Below are 22,083 nucleotides of genomic sequence, written 5' to 3'. Positions count from 1 at the left end.
AGAATTCCATTACTCTGTTCACCAAATTCCAGCAGGCTTGGTTTCCCCAGACACTCAGCTTCATCTCCTCAAGTCATGGAGTCTGTTAGGATCTAGCCCTTTTATCACTAAGGCCTAGAAACTTTCACAAAGCAGTACGCTGAGGCAATTGTGGGGCTTTCCTTCTTTGTTTCCCATCTCTCAGGGTGACCTGCTGTTCAATGTCTTGAAAGTGTTATTTCATGTATTTTTGTTCATTTTTTAATTTATTCAGGTGAATGATGGGGAGAATGGTAACTCTAGTACTTGTTACTCCAAGTCTAGATGATACATACTTTTAAAAATTAACTCAACAACTGTTTCATTCCAACTGATTTATGAGTGTAGAAAAATGTTTTCCACCCTAGATTACTGGATGTCAGTAATTAACTCCAAGGATGTTGTGGAAGCATACACCAAATACAAAAAAGTATTTTTTGTGTGTGTTTTTTCTTTTCTTTTTAAAAATTTAGTATTTTTTTTTTGAGCAGGGGAGCCTTAGAAGTACATCTCAACTAGCACTTAGTATAATTATACTTTTATGCATATTGCATTTCTGGGTTTAAATGACTTTCTATGTACATTCTCTCTTGTGATTAACCATGATCAAAGCCGAATTATTAAAGGTAAGATTGTTTTTAGGTGATTCCCAGGAATGTTATGACTTGCCCTGAGTTGCACAGCTTATAACAATCACCACAACGGCTGCCATTTATGACACACTTTATGTGTTGAGTGGAGTACTCAGCACTATATACATAGTCTCATTTACTCTTTCCCTAAAAATATGAGGAAAGTGCCGTAATCTCTCCTGTTTTAGAGATGGACACACTAAAGCTTAGAAGATATGCTATCTTACCTAAGCTTACACAGATGGTAAGTGCCAGAGCTGGGTGCTGAATGCAGGCTATCTGAATCCTAGTCCATACTTGTAACCATTCATGGCAGTGAGGCAGATTTCTGTTTCCTTTGCTGTCATCAAGCTCTTTTATTTATTTTTTCCCATGCTCTCAGTTGATTGGACAGTAGCAGTTTTCTTCATTTTAGAATGGGCAAAATGATCTGTACCCTTGGGAATGCTGCCCCCCATGATATTGCTTATAAAAGACAAGGACTTTTGGTGTCCTTGTTGGTTGATACTTATCCTGAAACAGGGTTATTAAATAAATATAGAGGATACTTTTTGATGATAATTCATAATTTTCTTGGTTCATTTTATCACTATTTTATTTCAGTATCAATTTCTCAGTTCCTGTCTAAAATTTCAACCCCTATCTATCCTCCAAAATCTAACATTTCATATAATCTTACCTTCCTTACATATTTTTCTTTAACACTTATAATTGATATTTTAATAAATTTTACTTATTTTGTTTATTGTCTGTCTCTTTTTCTAAAATATAAGTTCCATAAGAGCACAAAGTTTTCTCTGTTCTGTTCATTACTGTATCCCCAGCACATACATAACACTGTCTAAACATAACTAATTAACACTTATGTTTAGACAGTGCTGTTAAAATTTATGTTATTGCAGTGATTGTTGTGTAATGCAGTAAGGAGAAATATTTGAAACAACTTTCAGAAGCATTAAGATCTACCTCCTGTTCTCTGGTAGATATACCTGATATTCTCACTGCTATTGAATGTGTATCATCTTCCATTAGAGGCTATAGCCTATAAGAGGAAGATAAGATTATAGATGAGAGAACCATCTCAGAATTGTGGAGGAAGCTTGTATTTGCATGTTAGCTTCTTTCTTTCTCTTAATCATACCATCAGCTGTTAAGTTTGTTATGTTATGGAGAGATGAACTTTAATGAGGAGGTAAGAGTATAGTATTTAACAGCACAGTCCTTGGTGTCAGAATGCTGTGGGTCAACCCTTAGCTATTCCACTTATTACCTAGTATAAATACTAATAGTCACTATTATGATATGCTGAGGATCTTTCTCCTAAGGTTTCAAGAGATTTTTAAACCCTTTGAAACTGTATTTAAATCTGTCGTCTTTAAAAGGTTGGAAACATCTTTCTTAGGAAATCTACAGCTCTCATAAAATTTTCAAATGTCTTTAAGTACAATGATCAAGTGATATGTTACAAATAAATCTTTGCAATGTATTCCTTTAGTTTGGCTTAAAATCCCTTGGGGTCAGTCAGAATCTTAACATTTTGCAAGCCCTAAATATTTCTATCTTTTTTACTTAGACTAGAACCTATGTAGACCACAGCTTCAAAACCACAATAACTTCACTATTATTGTAATCACCTTTTTACAGTTGAGTTTACGTTCACCTATACTCACATGACAGAGACCAAAAAAACTCACATAAAAATTTATAAAGAAAATTATCACATTTTCTTGACAATAACACCTATGCATCTCTGTCACAGGAATGTAGTTCTTTGAGAGCAAAAAAGCATCATGCTTTATTCATCTTTGTTGCCTCATCCCCTGGAAACGTATAACTTGCTCAATGTATATTTGTTGTGTAATGATTGAGCTGGATATTAGATTCAAACCCTCTGATTATAAATGCTCAACATATTCTCATTTCATCAAGTCATGAAATTAGTCTAAAGAGAGATGAGGGGTCTCAATCTTTTGCTAATGTGCTATTCTAGCATTTTTCCTTATTCAATGTCTTCCTCAGCTACAGCACAAACTATTAAGCAAACATATTCATGTCACAGAGAAGAAAGTAAAACATAAGAGTCTAATAAAAAGCAAAATACATCTTTTGTTTCTATTAAAGTCATATGGAAACTAAAGATAATACATTTTAAAACACTTGATATTGTTTTAAAACAGTCATTGATACGTATTTTATTTCTTAATAATCACAAAAATCAATTACAGAAACCCTCCTGTGTCATTTTTGAGGGATTTGATTATTCTTATGGCCCCTAGCTGCATTCCTTCTGTACCCCTGGTATCTGCCTCACCTATCATATCCTCAAGTCTTCCTTTTTATACATTTATACCTCTGTTACATTTAATGATCAGGTCCTCCTCGTTTATCATATTATTCCACTAAATTCTTTCTGAATTCTACTCTCAATCAGTTAGATAAAGAGCATCCCTCCAATCTGGGACATATGTGATAAAAGTAAAAGGAGTCCATTGGCAGAAAATCAAGCTTAATAGGTAGGGAGGAAAGAGGTGAATTCGAATTTTAGGAAGACAAGAGAAAAAGTAGCAAGAGGATCCTATATAGTAGCAATATTTCTGTGTTGATTTTATTTCTTACATAACCCAGCATAGCACCCAAAGAATATCGGTTAATGAATGAGTAAATTCTTTCATTATTACATCTAAGAATAGAAGCAAATTGTTTTTAAACTTTTGAATATACTGATTTTCTTTTCTTTTTCTGTCACCTCTTACTTCTTTCACTGTGAGAACTATACCAGGTAATAATTTTGGATTCTCAAATGTCTTCAAAATTTCCGCAAAGATTTACTGTCCATGGACCTGAAGGCAAGAAGATATTCCTGAGTGTGGTGCTGAGTTTGGTTTGGCAAGTTTCATGAGAATATAAGCAGATAGGCAAATGCAAAAATAATAAAATTCCATTAACTAAGGTTTGTTTCAGACATCTGGCTAAAAGGAAAGTTTACAGGCAAAATAGTAATATAACTCGGCCATCTTACTGATTTTAAAATAATTTATCCAAGATCCAGTGAATTCTACAGTAGAGAAATTCAAGGTAATTCATTCTCAAATTTTAACATTTTCTTACACAACATCACACATATTTATATTATGATAATGAAAACAAACTTTACTTTTGAAATGAGAAATTAAAAGGCATAAATTTTAAACTTCATAGATAAATATATCTAAACTCTTATAATTTTATTGTACAAATATTTTGGGCAAAATGATGGAATGTTTCGTATATTTTACACTGAAGCTGGGTGTGCTGGCTCATGCCTGTAATCCCAACACTTTGAGAGCCAGAGGGGGGTGGATTGCTTGAGCCCAGGAATTTGAGACCATGCTGGGCAACATGGCAAAACCCTGTCTCTACAAAAAATAGAAAAAAAAAAAAAAAAAGAAAGAAAAAACTAGCTAGGAGTAGTGTTGCGCACCTGTAGTCCCAGCCAGGGCAGCTGAGGTGGGGAGATCACCTGAGCCCTGGAGGTCTAGGCTGCAGTGAGTCCTGATTGCGCCACTGTACCACTCCGGCCTAGGTGACGGAGACTCTGTCTCATAAAACAAAAACAACAACAACAACAAAAAACACACACAAATAGTTTACACTGAATTTTAGGTAGAAAAAAAGCAGTGATTTGAAAAAACAAAACCACTATGTTAGTGCTTATCAATTTCTTAGCATGAAAGCAAACTTATGTCTTCATTTTTAAATTTTTTGAATATAAAAAATTATTTAAATATTATTTAAATTATTATGAAACATTTCCTAATAACATATTTGTAAAGACTTACTCCTCAATTTTTATTTACTTGGAAGGTCATTTATTAAATGAATTTGCTTTATTCAAACTGATTTATCCAACAATAATGTTAGTGAAAATGGTCATACTACTTGCAGAATTATCCAAATTCCTTTGACCACAGTTCATTCTTAAAGTTTTCTGAAAACAATCTCAGGCAGTAGTTGCAAATTCAGATTACATAAATACTTCCAAGTTTCAGTTCAAAAACACAAAGTGATTTTATAGAGTAACACATTATTAAAAAATAAAACCCTTCTTTATTTCAGCAATTGAAAGTCCTAATGTATTTTACTGTGAATAAAACATTATTTTGAAAACAAAATTACCTATAATTTTCCATTTAACAGTAAATATTGCATGCAATAGGACTCTGTCAAATCTTCTAAATATGTATTAAGATGACCAATTGATCAGTAATTTGTATCACTTAGCAAAAATGATTTGACAGTAAATTACTGGGTCTGGTATGTGCATGCTACAGCATAGTATGTTCAGCGTCAAAAAATAAAATAAAATGCAATTACCCTAAAAGACATTTCAAGATTCTCTCCACCCCAGATATCCATTCCTGCATCGTAAGTTCCTATCTCTTCAAAGTAGTTTCTGTCAATAGAAAATAGGCCACCAGCCATAGTAGGGGTCCTAGTTGAAAAAAAACAAAAAGAAAAGAATATCTTTTGAAAACAATGTGTGGAGTTTAATGAGACTGTAGAACATATTTTTGAGACATTCTAAATATTAAAAAAATCTCAAACTAGAAACATAAAGTCAAGGTGTAAGAAGTTTTAAAATTAATAAATAGCATTTTTTTCACATTTTCTGTAAAATTCAAATTAGTTTTGTTTTCTTACAAGTGATCAAATAGATACATGAAAGTGACACTGGCCATGGAAGACTGGGACTTCTATATTCCCTCTGAAAATCATAGTGAAGAGAAGTTTCTGCCCTTTGCACTGTCCTTGAAGTGGTTAGCTGGTCATGAAACTACCAGTTGTGAACTTAGGTCACACAATATAAATCATTTTTATGTAAACTCTAGAAAACTTTGGACATGGTTTAACCCTGAAGAGATCCATAGCCTATTTAAAATGAAAAAAAAATAAATTCTATAAAATGTTTATAGAAAATAAGTATCTAGTGATAGTTACAAAGGTATTTTTTAACATAAGGGCTTTACATCTAATTGTTTATTCTTCTCTTTACTAATTAAAATGATAGAATTAATCATCTAATTGTATGGATAAACATAAATCCCATAGGATTTATGGAATTTCTGTTATTCAGAGGTTTGAAAGGATACTTCAAAGGGATTCTACTAAAACTTTTCCTAGGAATAAATGCCTTTTGGTTTCACGTTCTTAATTCTTCTATAAGAGCTGAGAAGTCAGATGTGAATTTTTTAAAGGATTAGTTAATTGTCAATTTAAAAGATGAATTAAAGACAATAGCTAATGAGTGAACTACACAAGTCTTTCTATATATAAGCAGTGTATATTAAAAGTTAAAAAGAATATTGTAGTTGTTCACAAAATAGATCCATACTGGCAATGATGACTTTTGAACGTTAGTTGTAATATAGTGGTTTGCAACCTTCAAAGCACAATAGCAGGACCTGAGGCACCTCTAAAAAAAAGATGGGCATGCTTAAGTACCACCCTCTACAGATTTAGATTTAATTGGCTGGGGGTGGGGGCCTGACGGTGGTATTATGTAAAGTTTCTATGTAATTCTAATGCACTGCCAAGGGTGAGAAACTGCTATAGAAACTGAGATTTGGAATGCTCATCTAAGCAGTCTGTGAGGCTGTTAAAAACCAAATATTTTGCTTTTGTCAAAATTATATTCTCCTCTGCCAAAGGTTATGCTCATGTTTTAATTAAACAGAATTGTTCACTGAAAAACCACCAAATAATATTGTACTTGGACATCTACCATATTGCAGAGTTCTCTGTTTCTCCCAGTGCTCTCACTGTTTTATGCTCAGGTAATTAACTGTCCATCAGTTGGAGTAGCAGAGCCTTGCTTAGTCTCAGAGCTATTTTATTACTTTTCATCTTGCTGGGTTCCTATCATGAACAGTATCATTGACCTTCTGAGTTATAATGAGAAACACTAACAAAGCTAAGCAGATGGTAATCAGGAAGTAGCCATGACTCTCACCTGATGGGGGTTTTGGAACACTATGGCAATAACTATATAAGATATTACAGTGCTGGAGAGTCTATTTGATAAAATTAGGAATCAAAATTGCTGCAATTATCCTATCATAATGCAACCAAATGCTTAATATTGTTAAGTGATGCATTTTTAATGATCAGTTCAGAGTGCCTATCTACTTATCTACTTACTGATAAAGTACTGGCACATTTTGATTTAAATAACATATATTGAATTTCATCTTACAGTTGGTCATAATTCTTATATGTGATAAATGTGTAAGTGGCTAAAAATAAACTATGCTTAATAGTTTATTTTATACTATTGAGAATGACTCAAATAATTTTACTTATGCTTGAAAATAATAAAATAATAAGATAAAATTACAATTCTTCAAGAAACTCCTGTATTTTCTGAAGACAGATACTCCTGGACAGATTTTTGGGTTTGCAGTATCAGTTAGCTCTCTCAGAAAGGAGATTGTGCCTTATAATATTTAATACCTATAGCCATAGCCAATGTTATACAACACTTTCTGTTCTAAGTTAACTGCCCTGTAATATGCTTAATAAAATATTTATATATGCCTATGTAAACCTTAAGTGTTCAGAGCATCTAGAAAATGAAAAATCTTGATTATGGTTTAATTCGCTGAAATTATTTGCTTTTCAAGGTTGTGTCTATACAATGTCAAACCAAACAACCAATTTAATCAATTGAACAAGAGGGAAATAGTCAGCTCAATGACTGTGAACACTACCTACCACACATGGTAAGTAGGAAAGATGAACTGAGTTAACAGAAGTAAAGCACTTAACACAGTTCCCAACACCTAATCAACAGGGTAGGTAATTCATCTTTGTTGTTGTTATTGATGTTAATCATTTAAGCAAAATCCTTGCTGTCCTTCACTTAACTTGGGCTCCTCTGTCTATATATACCCTCACTTTAGGTTTCAAAACCATTTGGAACTACCTCATATCCAAGATACTGACTGAAATCTGCCTCAGAGCATTAATTTCTTACTCTTTAACTCCTCCTGTTTTCATAAGAAGTCATTTTATTCTTCATCGGTGATTATGGTTCCTTAGTTAAGCACTAGTCTCACATTAATAACAACTTTCAGGAATTTCTTCTTCCCTTCTCCCAACCCATTTCCAAGGCTCTGCCATGTCAGCAAAACACTAGCTTAGGAATCTTGGTTCTCTGTGCTTGCTTTTCTGCAGTTTCCAATTATCTCTCTTTTTTTTTTTTTCTTTTAATTTTGGTGCTTGGGTGAATTTACCTTTCACTTCATTTACTTCTGCTATTAAGACACTGGAAAAGTAATAAGATGTGGTTAACTGGTTATAGGACAAGTCCACATTATTGATTCTCTGCTTAATTCACAAACTGCTAACAATCCTGCTATCTATGTTTATTTGTTTACCTGTCTTATTTTTAACTGAGTTTTTTTTTTTTTTTTTTTTTTTTGAGACAGGGTCTCACTCTGACACCCAGGCTAGAGTGAGTGGTGCAGCCTCGACTTCCCAGGCTCAGGTGATTCTCCAACCTCAGCCTCCAGAGTAGCTGGGACTACAGGCATGCACCACCACACTGAGCTATCTTTTTGTATTTTTTGTAGAGACTGAGTTTTGCTGTGTTGCTCAGGCTGTTCTTGAACTCTTGGGCTCAAATGACCTGCCCACCTTGGCCTCTCAAAGTGCTGGGATTACAGGTGTTAGTCACCACACTTGGCCTGAGTCTTTTCCAAAAGTTTTGGACTCTTCTCAACAACCTGGGGATGAAGGAAATGCAGGAAATCCAAACTCTTTCAATCATGAAATCTAAACTCCTTCAATCTCTAGCTCAATGTGTTTAAAAATGTGTCTTCCTCATAGCCTCCTCTCTCCTCTTGTCTCATGGAAAAGAATACCTCCTTTCCTCTCCTTGTCGGCTAGCATTCATGCTTGTAGCCTCAACAGACTCTCTCCTGACTGCTCTTTCAGGCCCTTGCTCATTGACTATTAACATTTATGTTTTATGCCTTTGATTTCTAGATTGTTCCCTTGAGCTTACAAGCCTGCTGAATTAAGTTCTATCCTAAACCAAAAAACATTTTCATTCCACCTTACTACTCTTTCAAACTAGGGACATATATTTTCTATTCCCTTCACTGGTAACCTTCTTGAAAGGATAATTTCTACACACTCCCTTAACAACTTTTGACCTTCTAACTAAAAGCTAGATCCTGCTCCCACCTCTACAATAACTTCTTTCTGAAAGGTCCCCATTGATTCTGAACTCCAATAACCTGTCTTTAACTTTTTCTTCTGAAAGTATACAGTACAATTCATCAGCCTTCCTGCTTGAAATTATTTTCATTTCTAGTTCCCATTGCGTTGTTCTGTAGAGGTTTCCCTTCTACTAATTTGACTGTTAATTTTATGATTCTTATTGATACTCCCTTCCTCTCCTTTTTCCTTCCTATCAGACTTTGGACAAGCTCTTAATTTCGTATCTATCAGGTGGGTCCAATATACCATCATAATATTATTTTGTGGATATATGCATTTAATAATTTCTTCTCTCATCTGAAATGTAGTCCTCCCAAGGTTCTCTCAGAGGCACTTTTCTCTGTCTATGCTCTTTGTCTGGGTAAGATCAGATCACTCATCACATACCTTTCACTGTCACCTGTGTGGTTCACTCTTAATCTGTGCTTTCATACTTGTTTCCTCTGCATAAGTTGTGCTTTTGCAGTTACTCACTAGATGATTCCTTCAAAAAACTCCATTGACTCTGTTCAGTGTATATATCATAGACCTGAAAATTTGCTACTCATCTGCTTCTCTTTTAATGTCTTGTATTTCTTTCCAGTCTCTTAATATAAAATGAAAAACCACATTTTTTGCGCCTAATTCAATTATTTCCGAAAGACTTCTTTTCTTCTGAAGTATTTTGAGTCATCTCTGTTATCATAGTGACTACTTTTATCTTCTATGTTTGCTAATAATGGGGTCCTCTTAGATGCTAAGATGCTTAGATGCTGAGAGGATCTGGATGCCTCTAGATTCTTCTGCTTCTGAAATTTGTCCTAAAAATCATAGCCAGAATAATTTCTCTAAATCAATGCTCCTCTAAAATGTTAACCAGATGTTCAAAATCTATGTTAAGGAAATAAATTCTAGCTTCTTATCCTGGCATCATTAATCTAGCACTACCCAATGAGCTCCTCCCAATCCCTTTTAACTATTTGCCTGCATGTAAACTGTTTAGCTGTTACTGGTAACTGCTTTACGTTTTTGTACCTCGGTATATTTGTTCACATCCATTGGTCACCTGGATTTTTCTTTGAAAACTCCCCTTGTATGTTCAAACTTGATTATTCTTAGGCTAATACAAATGTTATACACTCTAGGCAGCCTACCTTCAACAACACTGCCCCTGCCCCCCGCTCCCTCAGTCAAGACATATTCTTCTCCTTCCACTTTCTTCTATAAGCCCTTATCACTGTCTATCTCAAGGAACCGGCCAATTCTTATTGTATATAGTATTATATTTAATTCTGTGTACATTTCTCCACTTCTATAAGCATATCCAATACATTAGTTTAATAGTATTAGACTATTTGCCAGGCGCGGTGGCTCACGCCTGGAATCCCAGCACTTTGGGAGGCCAAGGCAGGTGGATTATGAGGTCAGGAGATCAACACCATCCTTGCTAACACGGTGAAACTCCATCTCTACTAAAAAATACCAAAAAAAAAAAAAAAAATTAGCCGGACCTGGTGGCTGATGACTGTAGTCCCGGCTACTCGGGAGGCTGAGGCAGGAGAACAGCTTGAACCCGGGAGGCAGAGCTTGCAGTGAGCCGAGATTGCGCCACTGCACTCCAGCCTGGGTGACAGAGGGAGACTCTGTCTCAAAAAATATATAATAATAATAAATAAATAACACAATAATAATAGTATGAGACTATTGATGGATATTTACTGAATAAATAAACAAATGAGTAATGTATCCCTATAGCCACAGAACAATCTATTTGAAAGTTAAAATTATCTGCAATTTTATTTCTGAAATTCCAAAAATGTTCTTTGCTCGCACCTGCGAAATTGATGAGTAACAAAGATGACTTCACTAATTCCAAGATTTTCAAAGGCTCTATCATTTAATAGGAGTTTTAGGGGTTGAGTTTGATAGCATTTTATTTATTTATGTACTTAGTTATACTTTGAGACTGGGTCTCACTATATTGCCCAGAATAATCTTGAACTCTTGACCTCCAGCAATCTTCCTGTCTCAGATAGGATGACAGGTGCATGCCACAGTGCCCAGTTTCTGATAGTATTTTAGAATTTAAGATATGAAGATTTGTAACTATGTAAAATAGTAAAGGTCTCAAAAAAGTATGCATTTGACATGAAAAAATGCTGGAGTTTTTCACCAGAAGTTGGCAAATCAATAGAAATTGTGACAGAATACATTTAATTATTCAGTAATGCTAAAATGTAATGTCTGCATTTTCATCAAGAAGACAATATATCCTGTATTTCACGCTGGGATAATCACCCTGTATAGAGGGAAGGAGACCCCAAGAGGCAGCCAAATTTAGTTGTTAGAAGTCTGGATTTCATAGCTAGATATATGTAACACTCTTGAAACAATACCAGCACAAAGCTTATAGTATACATTTTAGATATTATCTATAAAAACAGGGGAAACATCTCTGTTTACCAAGATTATAAGTTGCTTCATTTTTATTGTTTTCCGGGTCCAAATAATTTTCAGATATGTAATATTTCAGAGCTCTAAAATCCCTACAGTTTTGGTCAAAAAATGTAGTTGCAATGTGTTTAAGTGACTTGTTCAAGGACCCCTAACTAATTGGTAGCATGGATAAAAAAGTCATCTTTCTTTTATTTTCTTTCCTATCTATCTAACTATCTATCTGTCTGTCTATCTATCTATCTATCTATCTATCTATCTATCTATCTATCATCTTTCCATTCATCCATATACCTTATACAGCAAAAGATTTGGGGTAACTAGAAATACATTTTTCCTGGCTGGGTAGGGTAGCTCACGCCTGTAATCCCAGCACTTTGAGAGGCCGAGGCGGGCGGATCACGAGGTCAGGAGATCAAGACCATCCTAGCTAACATGGTGAAACCCCGTCTGTATTAAAAATACAAAAAATTAGTCTGGCATGGTGGCGGGCGCCTGTGGTACCAGCAACTCCGGAGGCTGAGGCAGGAGAATGGTGGGAACCCGGGAGGCGGAGTTTGCAGTGAGCCGAGGTCGCGCCACTGCACTCCAGCCTGGGGGACAGAGCGAGACTCCATCTCAAAACAACAACAACAACAACAACAACATAAAATAATACATTTTTCCTGATTTCAGGCTCCATGTTTATGTACCATGTTTTCCCGTGAATTTTTGGACATGCCCTTCAGAAACAATTTCTCTTAAAGTTTTGAAACATCATTCCTTCTATTTTTTTCTTTTGATACATCAGGATTCTGTTTAATCTTACTTGCAAATAATCAAGGGCCTTGGAGAAAAACTCCTAAGAATGTTTGAGAGACTACAGGTGCGTTCTAGGCTATTATTTATATGTTCAAATAACACAATATCTACACTGTTAGTATTTAGATCTGTGTTAATTACATTTTCCATAGATTACAAAATTAATAAAGATAAGTAATAAAAATGAGGTTTTTTTTTTTTTTTTTACATTTACAAATATGAGCATGAATAGCTGAAATCTTCACATACGTCTGATTTTTTTTTTAACTATAAAACCGAATGGCTTTATTGGGTTAACCATTTTGCAGGTTTAGGAACCTAAAGGAAATGAAATGCTAAGAGTTTCTCTTCTTTATTGCATATTCTATGCAGTATAACCAAAATAGAAAGCAGAGGAAAGAGAAAGGAAGCAGAGGCACAAATGCTCTTCTATCAGAGTGATGAATAATTAAATGCTGAATGTAATTAAAGTTTTACAGCTAAAATGGGAAGTTTGGTGGATACCACACACTATTACAATCATCTGAACCTATGTTTGGGTATGAAGATGTGGTTTTCTGTAGAGAAGAAACTTACTTTAAGAGTTTATTCTGGCTTAGGTTCTGGACATGGAAGCTTACTAAAATCCTGCAGAGTCTATGGAACACAAACAATTTGTGTTATTTTTAAGGAATAAGAAAAATATAATGTTCTGCTTAGTATGGGCAAATGATTTGTTTTGCTGCCAAAGAACCCACTTACCAATAAGCATGGGAATCAAATACTTTAACCTGTGCCTGCTTTAATCTATATTTCCAATAAAGGAGTAGTTATTTTTTTCCCCTAAGTCCTTTTTAATAATTCCTAGGACCTGATAAAACCCTAAGCTTCCACAACGATGTACAGCAATTGGTGCAAATTTTAATCTTTCATTTTACTTTCATTTCATGCTCACGAGGGATCAAAATAAACAATGGGGCCAGCTGGGATCAGATGTCATAAAATATTTTGGTTAACGTGATAAAATTATTCAGTATATAAATGTAATATTTAACTTACCACTCTATTACCCTAGTTTTCTTATCCCAACATGTTGCTAAGAAAGTCTTGCAAATTATCCCCTAGGCTATTAGAAAGTAATATAATATAAAAGTACTCTTCTTTTTCATAGAATATAGATTCAAATATTTTTATTTGAGGAGAGAATTTTTTACTTCTCTCAATCAACATGCAATAGATTTTAACAGGAGTAAGCAAGAGCGTTACTAGTTGAGCATTCCAAAGTTAGTTCTTTCTTTCAGTCTTTGTTCTGCTGACAATGTTGACCTTTCCCTGTGCTGTTGTTTTCGTATCTTTCATTTTATAGAAGTGTTTTAAAGGCTTTTGTGGTATCTATTTCTGTTTCTTTCCCCCAATTCAAACGTATATTATGGTTGGATTGAGAAAAGTGTAATACAATCTGATAAAAATTAAGAAGTAAATTTTATATTACTATTAAACATAAGAAACTTCATCTTATATTTGTGTAAGATTTTAAAGAGTAACATTTGTGTTTTTAATTTATTATACTTACTAGTTAAATTATAAATTGATTCAGTGATAATTTTTTGGGAAGGAATTAAATTGGCAGAAGGTATCGAGAATATTAAAATAAATTTCATGTTCAAATGCATAATTCTAAAGCAATCACTTTGTATGCAAAAACTAGGTGAAGAAGAAATAATTGGTAAAAAAAATAAAGTGCAAACAAACTCTTGATGAACTTTAGTCAACAAAAATATAGGGAAACATCATAAGTAATTGAGACATTAGCAGCCATTAAAACCTATGTGGGGAAAAAATTAATGGCATAGAAAAATATTGATGATATATCAACTTTTACATTGTAGAAAAATTGAATAGAAAAGCCTTCGAAGAAAATACAACCAAATTCTAAAAGAGGTGGCTCATTGGTGTTCTGCTTCTTTATCCTTTTAGGTACTTGTCACATTTATTTTGCAATATATATATGTTACATTATCAGATATAAATTTAAAATCTAATTCATATCAAGGACATTGCTCATTTCAATATTTTATAGCACTTCATGAGTTAAGCAAAGTAGGGAGAATAATTTTCCATTTTATAGTTGTGAAGACTAGGTAATTTCTTAATTGGAAGAGCTTGAAATAAAACCAGATCCTCCAAGGCTAGCTTCAATGCTTCTTATATGATCACACTAGAATGACAGAGGAGATAATATATGTGAACATTCCATGAGTTTTTCACAATTATATTCAGAGATACTAATGATGTTACTTGATTTATTTGATCTTCATAAACTCCTAATTCTAATTGAGTGAAAATAAATGCATGAAATAAAGTGAATGCTAACAAAAGGAATATAATATTAGGTATAATAGGTCTGAAATAAAAACCAATAACATTTACATTTGATTTACTACTATATCAGAATTAAAAGAACATCTAAAACTCTTTTGTTTTACTTTAGAAATATACTCAACATGGCACTCGAAGTAAAAATGAAGGCAGTTATATTAAAAATATTAATGATGATTAAATGTAAAAAAGTCCATAAGGTAAGATGTGAAGGGTAAAAAAAAGGTAAATTCACTTGGAAATTACCGGTAGGTTTTTAATTTAAAAAATCTATTTTAATCAGGGTGAAATTAAAGTGGAAATGAATATCTTTATAATTATTTGAGGTTCACTTACAGGGCATAATTAAGAGACTAAAGCAATCAATAAGACTTAAGCCAGGCTCATTTCTAGAGGTTCACACCACTTTAGTAGTAGACATAATTATTCCTGTACATCCATACTTGGACCATTTACACTAGACTCTTTCCCTCATCCAGCATACCTGTGGCCAGTGCCAGACAGTGAGCAACTTGACAGCATAGGTTGCCTTATCCATGTTTGTATGTGCAGAACTTAGCACAGTGCCTAACAGTGTGTACGCATGGAATACAAATAGAACAGTTTGTATGTTTGTTTTTGTATGGAATCAAACTTATTTCAATAGCCTAAACCAAATCACCTCCCATTTACATGTGTTAGGAAAAAATGCATAACTCATCCCCAAATTAATTAAATGATCTAGAGTATTATTTGCATTATCAGGTTACTTTACTACTAGCTGCCTATTCCATTAGGTAATGTATATGCATAGTTATACAGGGGTGATATGCTTGATGAGTTTCAAACTCAGCCATATCCCAGGCAGTAGCCTCTAAGACCAGCGTCAAAACTTTAAAAGATTATAGCCAAATAAAGATAATTATATAAAGTGGATTTGTTGCAATAAATATATTTTCCCCCTTTCCTCAAGACACAGGTGCAGATAAATATTTCTTCAATTTCAAGAATGATGACAAATACCAAATGACCCTCAGCCTCAGAGTCAGGAACATAATTAGAAGAAGTTGTGGAGATTGGGATAAGTTTTCATGCCATTTCTACATGGGCAGTTTCTACTAAAGTCCACCTGATGGTGCCAGGTAAGAATCCTGGTCCATTGTAGTAAGACCTTCTGACTTATTAGTAGATGGAAATACAGATTTTTATTTAAAATATCTCATTTTAAAGTGTTGGTAATTTTTGAAAATGTAAAACACTACGTATGCCAAATAAAACACTTCTATAGAGAATATTTGGCACAAAAGCTCCTAGTTTATGACCTCCAGTTTAAAAGGTACTATTTGTTGCACACATAATTGAAATATTCTTGAAAAGTAATATAATTTGATTATTAAATGTCAAGAAAAGTTTACTGATTACAGAAAATGATATATTCACAATTATGTATATCATTCCATAGTTATAATATGAACATTAACAAATATTTCACAAACTCCATTTATTATGAAAATGAAAATACCAAAGCCCAGAAGTTGGCAACAGAAAAATAAGAACCACCACGTTAAGCTTTACTTTAGATGTAGTATAACCGATTTAGGTCACAAGTTCAACTTGGCTTTCAACATAAGCAGTTGCATGATTGTATTTCTAAATGATAACTAGCCAATTATGGTGACTACAAAGTTCTGTCATCACTGACATTTTAAATAAAGCATACCACTAAGAAAACTAAAATTTCAGTTTCATTTTCACTTTAGCTATTCAGAATTCTGTTAATCAAGTAGGAAAAAAATTGTCTTCAACATCTAGAATGATTTATCTGTTTGTATGACTGTGAGCAAAATGATCACAGCTTCAAGCAATAGATTACAAGTAGAAGGAAGGTTCACATCAGAGCTATGCTGATGAAAATTACCTGCAGGCTGTTACAACCGAGCCCATGAATTAATTAACCTTTTGCCACAAAAAGCTAGAAACTTCAGCAAAGACTGAGGTTTCTGTTTCTCTTGCTTCAGCTTCCTCAGCGTGTTAGAAAATAAAATGATGTGCAGTTACTGAAGCAAACAAAATATACTGAGATTTTATCAGTTCTCATGCTACTGTAATACAACCACATAAATTATGTTTAAAATATAGCAAGTTAGATGATTCAGCTTTTGTTTTAGTTAATGAAAGATGAGTAATAATGATTGATTTCTACATAGATCTTTATTTTATGAATGAGATCAGTAATTTCTTACTATGAATGTTGGCTACCTCTTAGTTATCTTCTGTTTGACTCTGTGAGAACATAAATAAAGCATGTCTTTTGCCAATGTGTTTTTTTAAATGAGTATAAACATGCCTTCTTATAAACAGCATTTTCAAATGAATAAAAACATTATCTATATGTAAGTGTAGCATTCTGATAGTTTTCACATGGGATCTAAAGTTTAAATATCAGCTAACACTAAATGAAAACAATTTGGGAAAACAGAATATCTAATAAACGATGGTAACATGAGCCACTATATTTTCCCAGTTTGTTAAAGGTTAAGTATCAATAAGACTTGGTGAATTTGAAGATCATACAAGACTTAAGACTACTAAGTTACATTTTAAATATTGACATGATAACTTACATGACTTTATACAAATGTTAGAAGTCACATTTTATTTTTCTCTTTGATGTAATAGAGCTCCTTTAGAAGTTAACATCTCTAATATTTAATTGTTCAGTAACAAACAACTTTAGCCACTCTCTTCCATTAGCCAATTTTTAGAGTTTAATTTTAATTAATTCATTATATAATTAAGTAGGTGACAATAGATAAGTCATCCCTTCAGTAGGTTACCAGGCATTCTTGTTCAGATCATGGATTTTACATACAGTAAATCTTCACTTAATGCTATTGTGACTTTAAGTGAAATGACAAACAAAAGGTCCTCAAGTAACATCCTTTAATTCAATGTTCCTCCATTATAAAATTGATGACAGTGTTTTTTGTTATTTTGGTTAAAGTTGCAGTTTCCAAGAACCCATTTACAATGCTAAGTGAGGACTTAAAGTGTATGGTTTTAGAATGTCAGGGTATTTCTCTCACATTCCAAAGGAAGGATGATTTGCCAAATTCATCTTTAAAGAACTAAACTAGTGAATACTTCCCCAAGTATTTTCAGGAAATCAATTTTAGTTTCAGGTAAGAGGTCCACAATGTGTTTAAGTACGAAGATGATACTTCTGTGCTAATAAAGTGGGTAATGCTTATACAGACAATTCAAGATGTATATGATATTTTTTATTACAAGTAAGCCCATATTTCACTAATCAATATTTCAACTTAAGTAGTATTTGAAGTAATTTGGGGCACTAAACCCTTTGAAATTTTGAATACATTAACATTTTCCAAATGGACCCATGGAATCTATAAGGAAGATAGCTGTTTAAAGGTGATATATTTAGAATATTTAGCAAAACATTTTTGGCTATTTCAGTTTTGAGAACATTTCTATTGTAAGCCATATACTTTAAGGTAAGACATACATCTACTTGAAATGTCAAGGCTAGCACATTTCTATCACACAGAAAATTCACAGTAAATATATTTTGAATATAAGAATGCATAAACCTTCAAAAGATATTTAGCATTTTTGCCAATACTTAAGTTTGCTTATACTAATTTAAATTAGATTTAATATCGTCATTGATCCTTATATGATTATGTAAAGGGTCATAATGTATATGTATATTGAATAATAAGGATACGATTAAATAATTAAACATTAGAACAGAAATTTATAATATTCCTTAATTTTTATGGGAATATACATAATCTTCAAGAGAGATGATATACATACCTGACAGGTAATGTTCTGTCTCCTTTCCTCCTGTCCATTTCTCTTTGGGGAACAGGATACCAGCGGAAATTCAGTTTCCAGTTAAAACCCCCATAAGTCATGTCTGACCCAGCCATATATTCAAAAGTATCATCACTAATCACATCAATGATAGGGCAGACAACCGTTTTCCTGCAGAAAAATTAAAACCAATTTATAGACACATGATAATTAAAATGTTACATTATCTTCTCCAAACTGATTATAGTTGATATGATGAAATGTAATTATTTTGTTACTTTAATATTCCTTAGCTTCATTTTATCCTATTAGTCCATGGAATTATTTCCTTTGAACATATATTCCTTACAGTTTACTTTGTGCTATCATTTGAAATCTAATCAAATACCCTAATTGACCTTCAAGTCTATTTCCAAATGCATTCTAAGCACTAACTTAGCAAGATGAGCAGGGTCTACTTTTCATCAAACCTCCACCCACAGCATGATTAGTAGAGCTGCTTTGAGATTAGGTATCATTTTAGCTATAACCCATTGAAACGCAATAGCATTCAGGGAGGGAGGAAGGGATGACGGCAAATTAGATCTGGTAGTTTGCATTTCAAGTAGGGTGTGTTAGTTTAGAGAGTTCTGAGGACATCTTCATGGAGAAAACACCTACTAGGAAAAACAAACAAAAATCAACAAACAGCAACAATAAAATCATAATCTGTCAGTATAAGTAAATGATTCCTAAGAAAAATGATAGGGTCATGACAATTTCTGAGTAAAATGTCCTCAAATTGAGAGTTTACATTTATAATCTAGACGATAGCTTAAGATAGGGAAAGATAAGCAACTTCAATCTCTGGTGTTTTATCCTTTTTTTTGTTTTTCTTTTTGAGACAGAGCCTTGCCCTGTCACCCAGTCTGGAGTGCAGTGCGGAGATGTCAGCTCAGTGCAAACTCTGCCTCCCAGGTTCAAGCGATTCTCCTGCCTCAGCCTCCCGAGGCGCCTGCTATCACACCTGGCTAATTTTCATACTTTTAGTAGAGACGGAGTTTCACCATGTTGGCCAGGTTGGTCTCGAACTCCTGACCTCAGGTGATCCACCCGCCTTGGCGTCCCAAATGCTGGGATTACAGATGCGAGCCACCGCACCTGGCCTATCCCATTTTTCTTAAAGTAAGAGCCAAAAGGTTGGTGTTCTTAATGGTAGCTTTCTATGGTAGAAAATTTCATTTGGGAAAATCATTAGGTACACTTTTAATCCATGTTGTGCCTTCTCTAATTCTTGATCTAACCCCTGTTCATTTATTTTATTATGGGATCAAACTTCTGTGATTTCCACAAGTAAACATTCAGTCCTACTCAAATTATACTGGTTGTAGCTAATTCTGAAGACCAGAGTTGGTTTTTCATATTTGGTAGAAGGTAAATATACAAATAGGCTTCTGAATCATCTCCAGATATGAAAAGCACATAAATGTCCATTATTTACTTGTTTTGTAACACCAGTTTCACCAATACTCATTTTCAATTGAGGTCTTATATTCCACAAAATTGACCAGAGCTTCAACTTATCTGCAATCAACAAGACTCCTGTAGCCTTTGGAAAGCTTCTTGGTGACTCTGGACTCCAGAAAATCAGTATTTTCTCACTTCCTTTATTAGATTTAATGATCTAACTTGTGAGGAGAAGAAATTAGGTCTAAAAACCTTGAACAGACTATCTATTTATGGTAGTTTTAAAATTTATAATCAGGACAAGATAATAGGGTTCATCATACGCAAATACAGTGTAATTATGTTGTTAGATCAAAAAAATAAATAGCCTATGCATAACCGTATTGAAATATTAAAAGCGCATTGAGTTGAATATAAAACACGTGTGTAAAAAAAAACAGCATAATATACCAAAATTTGCCAGGAAATTCATTTTTAAGTTCATTTCACTTTGCCAGTCTTAAATTGTCCTGTGGGTACTGCACAATACACAGAGTGGAAAAATGTTATTAGCCATGTACAACACTCTATGGACTAAAAGGTTCCTACCGCTTTCTTCAACTGTTGTGCTTCATTTTACTGACAGCTTCCATCCATCTTTCTGGCAAGTACCAAATCCTGCTGTTTAAGTGATGTGGCTGGACTAGCTCATACTAAGTAGTTCCTATCTTGAGTGTCTAATTAAAAACGTCAATTCTAGAAGGACTTTTCTACTATAGACGAAATGACTATGCAAATAAGGTGTTATGTAATGTGTTGTTATTGTATCAGATAGCATTCAGTGTTAGTTATCTTCATTAGGTATTTAGAAATTATACTCTCTTATCACCAGTGTTTATAAATAATTGCAAAAAAACACTTGTACTTCATCAACAACAGAAGGAATTGCAGGTATGTATAAGGATTCTTAATTTCTATAAAGTGCTATTTATTCAATTTTCCAGATTTCAAAATGTGTATGTATAAGGTGACAATATTGTTGAAATAATTAAACATATTCTTATAGCTGTGCTCTCATGTTTCCTTTTTTTAATTATAATTTTTTTTCAGTGCTGTGTGTGTGCATGTATGTGTGTGCATTTTTAAGACATTCCAGGTGAATTTGAACTAGACTGACTAAGGGTGCTGGTGTAGTTTAGAGAACACTGGCAGAGAACTGGAAAGAGCTGAATTGTTCCCAGCACTTCCATTGACTGGAGCAAGTTAGATGTAGTTTCTTAGTTCCTCCCCATTATGAGTTATAGATAAGAATATCTACAGTACTTACCTCACAGGGTAGTTGTGAGAACACGAAAAGGTGCTTTGAAAATGTGCTTTGTAACACAATTATACTATTTTAGATTATATTTAATTCCTTCACCTAAAAAGTAATTTAACATGTTTTTTATAACTTGAATTGTTTCACTATTTCTTAATCAACTATCTATGTCCAGCATGAATACAGCAGTCTTATTTACCAAGCAAGTGGGAAAACCTGCTTTTAAGAAAAGCTATAAAATAAGCCTTCTAAAAATAGGAACTTGGAAGACAAATTCTGATGGACATCTGGAACTGTCCTAAGAGGTTCAGTCATAACCCAGGGAGACATAACACATAAATTCTTACCTGTCTTCCTTTATTCTTGCCAGCAAAGGCTCCAGCCATCCTAACGTGCATTCACAGTGTGCATCAAGAAAAGTTATGACCTGCCCTTTTGAAGCGGCTGCTCCTCGAAGACGGGCACGTATTAACCCAGAGCGTTCTTCCATCCTAATAATTTTACTGGCACTTCTAAATTTTCACGTAATTCTCTAATGTCAACTTGAGAAAATCTGTAACATGTAAAAGAATTTATAAGAAACATTTTTGAAACTGTTTTAAGAAACAGCAGAGATACTACCAAGATGGAAATTCAACACACAGAAATGGTGGCCAACTCCTATCAGTATTATTTGCCTTAGATATAAAATAATAGAGATTTCACTAGTTAATTAATGTCGTGTATCCATAAAACCATATGAATACTCAATAATATAATCAATTGAGTTGAAAAAAAGATATATTTTTGAAAGTCATTTTGGCTGAATTTTTAGGTTAGTAAGAACCATATAGAATCATGAGAGAAAGTGAAAGAATTAGTTATTTGCTTCTAGAGTTGGCATTAATGAGGTTATTGATGAGAATTTGATAGGCTGTGGCAGGGCTAGTAAAGTTATAATGCAAATATAGATAATTGCCTAGTTATCTTTTTGGCTATAACAAAGCTTTCTAATACAAAAAAAAAAAAAAAAAAAAA

General features: G+C 33.6%; 1 protein-coding gene across 1 annotated transcript in view; it reads right to left on the bottom strand.

The window, feature by feature from the left end:
* The window catches only part of GALNT13 (polypeptide N-acetylgalactosaminyltransferase 13), a 213,279-nt gene extending 191,658 nt beyond the window's left edge, over positions 1-21,621 (bottom strand). Inside the window, exons 1-3 of the mRNA XM_017853575.1 lie at positions 21,414-21,621; positions 18,324-18,494; positions 5,004-5,121 (exon numbers count right to left, since the gene is read on the bottom strand). Coding sequence (XP_017709064.1) covers positions 5,004-5,121; positions 18,324-18,494; positions 21,414-21,556 — 432 coding nt within the window. The 5' untranslated portion in view covers positions 21,557-21,621. The remainder of the gene's footprint in view (positions 1-5,003; positions 5,122-18,323; positions 18,495-21,413) is intronic.
* Positions 21,622-22,083: the final 462 nt, after the last annotated feature.

The sequence above is a fragment of the Rhinopithecus bieti genome, unplaced genomic scaffold (genome assembly GCF_001698545.2).
Source record: "Rhinopithecus bieti isolate Rb0 unplaced genomic scaffold, ASM169854v2 scaffold_36904, whole genome shotgun sequence".
In the NCBI taxonomy this organism is placed as follows: domain Eukaryota; kingdom Metazoa; phylum Chordata; class Mammalia; order Primates; family Cercopithecidae; genus Rhinopithecus; species Rhinopithecus bieti.
This window is presented reverse-complemented; position numbering and strand designations above follow the sequence as displayed.